This window comes from Pongo abelii, chromosome 16 (genome assembly GCF_028885655.2).
Source record: "Pongo abelii isolate AG06213 chromosome 16, NHGRI_mPonAbe1-v2.0_pri, whole genome shotgun sequence".
Taxonomy (NCBI): Eukaryota; Metazoa; Chordata; class Mammalia; order Primates; family Hominidae; genus Pongo; species Pongo abelii.
This window is the reverse complement of record NC_072001.2, coordinates 61,914,374-61,922,147: the sequence shown is the minus strand read 5'-3', so window position 1 is coordinate 61,922,147 and position 7,774 is coordinate 61,914,374. Positions and strand designations below refer to the sequence as shown.

General features: G+C 38.4%; 1 protein-coding gene across 2 annotated transcripts in view; it reads right to left on the bottom strand.

The window, feature by feature from the left end:
- Positions 1-666: 666 nt before the first annotated feature.
- MINDY2 (MINDY lysine 48 deubiquitinase 2) overlaps positions 667-7,774 on the bottom strand; it is an 86,709-nt gene continuing 79,601 nt past the window's right edge. Inside the window, exons 8-9 of one of the 2 annotated variants that reach the window (XM_002825499.6) lie at positions 5,907-6,101; positions 667-3,437 (exon numbers count right to left, since the gene is read on the bottom strand). In XM_002825499.6, coding sequence (XP_002825545.1) covers positions 3,309-3,437; positions 5,907-6,101 — 324 coding nt within the window. In that variant the 3' untranslated portion in view covers positions 667-3,308. The remainder of the gene's footprint in view (positions 3,438-5,906; positions 6,102-7,774) is intronic. The other variant, XM_009249882.4, reaches the window with a different exon arrangement.

The following is a 7,774-nucleotide window of genomic DNA, read 5'->3' as shown; positions in this document are numbered from 1 at the left end:
GTTACTAACCTTAAGGAATATACTTAGACTCTGAAAGTAAAAGGAAAGTGCAGTGACCATATTTGTTCATTCATCTGCCTATTTTCAAATCTAATGATGATTTGGTTGATGCAAATATGTCCCTAATCTAGGCTATAAATGATAAAAACAAAAATGTTTTAAGTTCTAACTTTTGTTAGCAGTATACATCTAATAATTTTCAAGTATTATAAAATACTTGGAAAGACTTTAATATACCACTTTCAAAATCCTATGTACCCAAACCAGTAATGAAATGGCTAGATATATAACGTTACCTTGGGCAAAATTTAAGAAAATAAAGACACAATAGCTCTAATTTTTTTTTTTTTTTTTTTTTGTTGAGACGGAGTCTCGCTCTATTGCCCAGGCTGGCATGCAGTGGTGCAATCTCAGCTCACTGCAATCACTGCCTCCTGGGTTCAAGCGATTCTCCTGCCTCAGCCTCCCAAGTAGCTGGGATGACAGGTGCCCGCCACCATGCCTGGCTAATTTTTGTATTTTTAGTAGAGACGAGGTTTTGCCATGTTGGCCAGGCTGGTCTCGAACTCCTGATCTCAGGTGATCCACCTGCCTCGGCCTCCCAAAGTGCTGGGATTACAGGCATGATCTAAATTCTTTATACCCTTCAAGGACAGGAAACCAGTATCTCTGAAAAGTTTGTTTGTTTTAATACAATTGAACATTTCATTTTTCCCCCCACAGTAATCAAAGCAAACATTTTATCATTATTATTCTTGGTATATCAAAGTAAATTCCAGGAATGTAAGAAAGTCTGACTTGGAAATATTACATAGAAAAAGGCTGAATTAACACATTACATTTTTTAGTTTTTCCTTGTAAGTATACATTGACATCTACTTATCTGATAGCAGCACTGCTGGTTTTGAGTGAGTTTTGTTTTGTTTTGTTTCCTTCCAGAGGGAATGCAGTATGGCAGTATTTTCTTTGGAACAAATTAAGAAGATAGTAACAAATAACAGAAGAAATACTTCTACACATATATTTTCCAAGGGCAATAAATAGATAAGTATATAATTATGAAAAAATATGCCTCAACTATGCTTTTTAAAATTTCTCAAGGTTTACTGGTTTGTTTTTCTTATTAAAATATAATGCACTATCACTACTATCTGTCCCGGGAAAAACAAACCCTGAGGTTTGAGTTACCTCCTTCAGCCAATAGAGTGATATCAAGAGTAAACTCGGATTGAGGTCAACCTGTTTGAGCCAATAGAGAGTTCTATAGTATATATGGTTATTTTACTAATGTATACATATTCTAGGTTATAATCAAGATACTCATTAAATATTTTTTATCAGAGTTTTATATCCCAAACAGGTTCTTTGATGATTTATCATGCTACCATAGGAAATTTGAAGAAATAACAAATTGTGTAACAGAAATAGACATGCAATATAAAGGACATAAAAGATACAGCTTGACCCTGGATTTTTCCCTTAGAATAATTCCTTCCATAAATAAGACTCTATTTTTACATACAGATTCATCCTATAACTGATCTTGGATCATAAAGTTAATGACGTAGTTGAAAAAATCCAGACCACCCATTTTTGTGGTCTTTTGTCACCCCAGACCACACACAAAAAAAACATTCTCCAAGTGGATGCTCAGGTCAGATTATGATGCTCTTAAATAAATGTACTGAAGCTTAGAATGTAAAGCACACAACTATTTGCAGCAGCAATAGCCTTTCAAAATAACTAAAACAAACTTTTAAATATAAGGCATATAAAACAGACTATTAAGGATAGTTTTTCAAACTATATATAGAAACACAGGAAAATATGTGTGGCCTCATAATAAAGCTAAATAAATATTATTTCTGAGTTCTATAAACACTATAAGAGGTTATAGTTTTATTTGGTTCCCATAAGTTAAAAACTCTGATTGCTTTTACATAAATTCCTCCAAAGTCTTAGCTAGTCTCAGACTTTTTTTTTTTTTTTTTGAGACGGAGTCTCCCTCTGTCGCCCAGGCTGGAGTGCAGCAGTGCGATCTCGGCTCACTGCAACCTCTGCCTGCTGGGTTCAAGCAAATTCTCCTGCCTCAGCCTCCTGAGTAGCTGGGACTACAGGAGCGCACCACCATGCCCGGCTGATTTTTTGTATTTTTAGTAGAGACAGGTTTCACCATGCTGGCCAGGCTGGTCTTGAACTCCTGGCCTCAGATGATCCGCCCACCTTGGCCTCCCAAAGTGTTGGGATTACAGGCGTGAGCCACTGTGCCCGGCCCTCAAAGATTTTTATTAATGTCTTTTTATAAGACACAGAGATTATCTCTAACTTCCTTTCAGAAATGTGCTTTTTCATTGGTTTTAATAAGTACATTTAATTTTCTAGAAATGAACATGACTTAAAATTTAAGGTTCAAGGTAGTTCTAGAAAAAGGTAGACACTGAACTATCTGCTTTTCTACATCCCCATATTTACAAAGCCTAGCATCCACTGTGCTTTCCTCCATACACTCAATCACATTGTCAATAAATAGTAACTGTGGTCCAGGTTACCTATGATAAAGACTCCAAAATTCCTCAAAATTTTACAACACTACAAAGTCATTAATATCTGATATTGATAGGTTATAAGTATTAGTGTTATGTAACTTTTTGCTATTGGAAAAGAAATACAAATCTTTATTTTTGCTATCTAAATTAAATCTAAGCTCCATGATCAATTCTCAAGATAATACCTAAAATGTACATTCCTAAATAAAGGTAAAGCTGTTTAAGGGCTGAACTAGTCCAATATACAATTAAGGGTTATTTATTCCTATTGTTTGTTTTTATTTTTTTGAATCCCTATGTTAAACCCGTGGTTTCTCATGGATTAGATCATAATTTAACATTGTAAAATTTCAGAAACTATTGTGCTAATATTTAGATTTCAGGAAGGAATCAGACTAAATCAATTACCTCCATTCATTGTTAGAACAGAAGATATAATAGCTTACTAACTGATATGAGTTATGAATGTCACTATGACACAAAATTTGCTGTGATTTGCTTATCTGGCTACAAGTGCAGTATTTTTCATGAATGACAACACACAGCATTTCCAACTTGTAACATGAAACTCCAGCTCATGAACAGTGTATTGTGTGACTTGAAAAAGTCTGATTGTAACTAAGTAACAACCTTTCCCCTGAAAAAACGAACAAAATCCATTGGGAAATCAGGCACAGACGGTATTGATCGGTTTTTCTTCCTTTCCTCCTGTGGTTTTGTTTCTCAGGACATATAGGTGGTTCCAACAGAAGCCAACACTTGTTACAAAATAACACAGCTATTTTTTTCCTTTTCTTTTTCTTTATCTTTTTCTCGCGGTTCCTTCCGTTTACGTTCACTATTCCCAGATTGTCTTCCACTTGATGGAGAGGCTTGTGCTGGCTGGCCCTGCTTTAAGAAAAATACACAGCAAGAAATTACTCCAACTATTCTAAGGGACTTACTCATGGTTATCTAGAAAGAAAAACTGTAATAGTGGAAGGAATCACTGATGGAAAAAGAAGCTAGCTATTGGTATACAGATTTGTTATATTACATGGTATCTGAGCCATTGCCTCTACCATTCTGGATATAATTAATGTATTCATTATTCTAAATAAATTAAAATTTCTTTTCTTTTTTTTTTTGAGACAGAGTCTTGCACTGTCGCCCAGGCTGGAGTGCAATGGTGCAATCTTGTCTCACTGCAACCTCCACCTCCTGGGTTCAAGAGATTCTCCTGCCTCAGCCTCCCAAGTAGCTGGGATTACAGGCACCTGCCACCACGCCTGGCTAACTTTTTGTATTTTTAGTAGAGACGGGGTTTCGCTATGTTGGCCAGGCTGGTCTCAAACTCCTGATTTTGTGATCCGCCTGCCTTGGCCTCCCAAAGTCGGTATTTCAAACAGTAAATAACATAAGATTATATTGCCTAAAGTCAAATTGAAGACACATTTGTTAAAAGTTTAGAAAATGTTAAAGAAAGTGACACCTTTTGATAAACTATAATAGTTCTTCAAAACCTCATTAAATTCCATAATAAACAGACTTTTTTTTTTTTTTGAGATGGAGTCTCACCCTGTTAGGCTGGAGTGCAGTGGCGCAATCTCGGTTCACTGCAACCTCTGCCTCCCAGGTTCAAGCGATTCTCCTGCCTCAGTCTCCCGAGTAGCTGGGACTACAGGTGCGCGCCACCACACCCAGCTAATTTTTTATATTTTTAGTAGCAACAGGGTTTCATCATATTGACCAGGCTGGTCTCGAACTCCTGGCCTCGAGATCCACCTGTCTTGGCCTCCCAAAGTGCTGGGATTACAGGCGTGAGGCACCGCACCCAGCCATAATAAACAGATTTTAAAAGGAGAAAAGAACCCCTGAGAATTGGGAGTGTGGAATAAGTGTATTTAGTGAAATAAGACACCTTTTTTGAGTGAAAAGCTAGACATAACATGGTAGGATTTAACTGTTAAGCTTGGAGTAGTCAATATTTGAGCTAGAAATAGAAATTTTATACTTATTTTAATGGGGACTTCTGTATTTAGTTTTAATGAGACTTAAAAGGGCATCTTGCTTTCTTATATGCCCAAATCAGAATTTCTTGTATATCTGAATCAAAAGGAACAGTTTAGGCCAGGCGTGGTGCCTCACACCTGTAATCCCAGTACTTTGGGAGGCCAAGGTGGGTGAATCACTTGAGGTCAGGAGTTTGAGACCAGCCTGGCCAATATGGTAAAACCTCATCTCTACTAAAAATACAAAAATTAGCTGGGCGTGGTGGCACACACCTGTAATCCCAGCTACTTGGAAGGCTGAGGCAGGAGAATTGCTTGAACCCAGGAGGCGGAGGTTGCAATGAGCCGAGACTGTGCCACTGCACTGCAGCCTGGGCAACAGAGTGAGACTCTGTCTTAAAAAAAAAAAAAAAAAAAAGGAACAGCAGTCTGGCATGGTATAAACATAAACAAGGGGGATATTTTTAACTTAACGAAATGAGATTTAACATGTAGAATCCCACCATTATATTTTCAGTGCTTTAAACCGTTTAACTACAGAAAGTGAAAAGTAGGGAGATGTCAACCTTTGTTGAATACCTAGTACATGTTAAACATTGGGCTAAACGCTAATATTATTTGTTCTTCACAACAAACTTAAGAGTTCTTCTATTTTACAGATAGGGAAAATGAGGCTAAGAGGTAGAGGACGTCATCCAAGAGGTTCCAACTAGAAGGAAAGACAGGAGCAGGAAACGCAAATCCACATTTATCTGGCTCCAAAGTCTGTATTTTTTCTAGTAGTACCTCATACTGCCCTCTAGTTGATAGAATGGACTTCGTCCAGATTGGCTTATTTTCTTTGCAGCTATTACGAATTTTAAAAATAAATTTGAAAATCAGAACCTCAGGAGAAAACATTTTACTAAACGAGATACAAGCTTAGGACAATGTCATAAAACCCATGGGTGCTAAAATCCTAACAAAATTGAAGAGTTAACACCTAATTTAAAATTTTTTATCTCAAGTGAAATTTACTGCTAAAGTGATCATCACTTTTTTTTTTTGAGAAGGAGTCTTGCTCTATCATCCCGACTGGAGTGTAGTGGCACAATCTCAGCTCACTGCAACCTCTGCCTCCCAGGTTCAAGCAATTCTCCTGCCTCAGCCTCCCAAGTAGCTAGGATTACAAGTGTTCACCACCACCACGCCCGGCTAATTTTGTATTTTTAGTAGAGATAGGGTTTTGCCATGTTGGCCAGGCTGGTCTCAAACTCCTAGCCTCAAGCAATCTGCCTGCCTCGGCCTCCCAAAGGGCTGGGAATACAGGTGTGAGCCACTGCACCCAGCCGTGATCATTACATTTAACACTCAGAACACTAGTTTTTACCTGAGCCTGTGTAGAAGCAGCAGCAGCAGCAGCAGCTGCTTGTTCCTGTTCCTGATAGTATTGAGAAGCCCGTCTGTCCTCTTCCTCTTGGAGTTTCTTTGCTAGTTCCAAATCACTGATTCCTTCCGGGATTTGTTCCCAGTTGATCTCTTGGCTCTGCTGTTCTTGTTGTAGAGATAATGCCATAAGATAATCCTAAGAAATTAAATTATAACCATCGTTAGCTATGAGATTTTACCCAAGAATTAATGACTGCAAATATAGACATTGTATCTATAAAGCTGTAAGAATGGCTTTTAAAAAATATACCAGGCCTGGGCAATATAGCAAGATCCTGTCTCTATAAAAAAAGTTTAAAAATCAGCCAGGTGTGGTGGTATGTACCTGTAGTCCTAGCTACTTGGGAGGCTGAGGCAGGAGGACTGCTTCAGCCCAGGAGTTTGAGGTTACAGTGAGTTATGATCTCCTCACTGCACCCCAGCATGGGTGACAGAGAGAGACCCTGTCTATAAAAATGAATAAAATAAAAACAAAAAAAGAAAAAGAAAACAATATAAAATAACAAAATAATTAAAATAAAATAAAAAACATTTTATTTTAAACATTAAAATGACAGTTATTTTCCTAAGTATTTCCCTTGGGGAGCTATGAACTTATTTCAGTGATTCTGTCCTTGTTTTAAATATTTTTGGAGGCCAGGCACGGTGGCTCACGCCTATAATCCCAGCACTTTGGGAGGCCAAGGCAGGTGGATCGCTTGAGCCCAGGAGTTCGAGACCAGCCTGGCCAACATGGTGAAACCCTGTCTCTATTAAAAACACAAAAATTAGCCAGGTATGGTGGTGCACGCCTGTAATTCTAACTACTTGGAAAGCTAAGGCAGGAGAATCACTTGAACCTGGGAGGCGGAGGTTGCAGTGAGCCGAGATCATGCCACTGCACTCCAGCCCGGGCGACAGAGCAAGACTCGGTCGTGAAAAAAAAAAAATTGGGGGGAATGTATTTGAAATTTTTTCTGGAAGCCATATATAGGCAGCCAAGAAAGCTAAAAACAAAACAAAACAAAAAGTAGCAGGCAGCCAGGTACAAAGGCACACACCTATATTCCCAGCACTTTGGGAGGCTGAGGCGGGCAGGCTGCTTGAGCCCAGGAGTTTGAGACCAGCCTGAGCAACATGGAAAAACTCTGTTTCTGCAAAAAACACAAAAAAATTAGCTGGGCATGGTGATGCATGCCCGTGGTCCCAGCTACTAGGGGAGGCTGAGGTGGGAGGATCACTTGAGCCCAGAAAGTTGAGGCTGCAGTGAGCTGTGATCACACCATTGCACTGTAGCCTAGGTGACTGAGACCCTGTTTCATATATAAATAAATAAGTAAATTGGTTTAAAGAATTTTTTAAAAAGTTCCCCATTTACAAAAGAAACACATGCCTATAGGCAATTCAGACAAAACTGAAAACCATAAACAACAAAGTTTAAATCACCATAATATCATTACACGGAGATAACTACTGTTAACAGTAGTTTATTATTATTTTTCTACATTCCCATACAAATTCAAACCAACCCTCTGAAACTACTGTAATGTTTTCTTTTCCATTTAGTGTCATAAAAGTCTTCTGTTTAAGAAAATAAGAATTTCCCAAGATTATTAAATATTCTTCTAAAAGATGATTTTTAAAGCCAACATAGTAGCCATCATATAGTCTTTTTTTTTTTTTTTTTGAGACAGAGTCTTGCTCTGTCACCCAGGCTGGAGTGCAATGGCGTAATCTCAGCTCACTGCAAGCTGCGTCTCCTGGGTTCACGCCATTCTCCTGCCTCAGCCTCCCAAGTAGCTGGGACTATAGGCGCCCACCACCATGCCC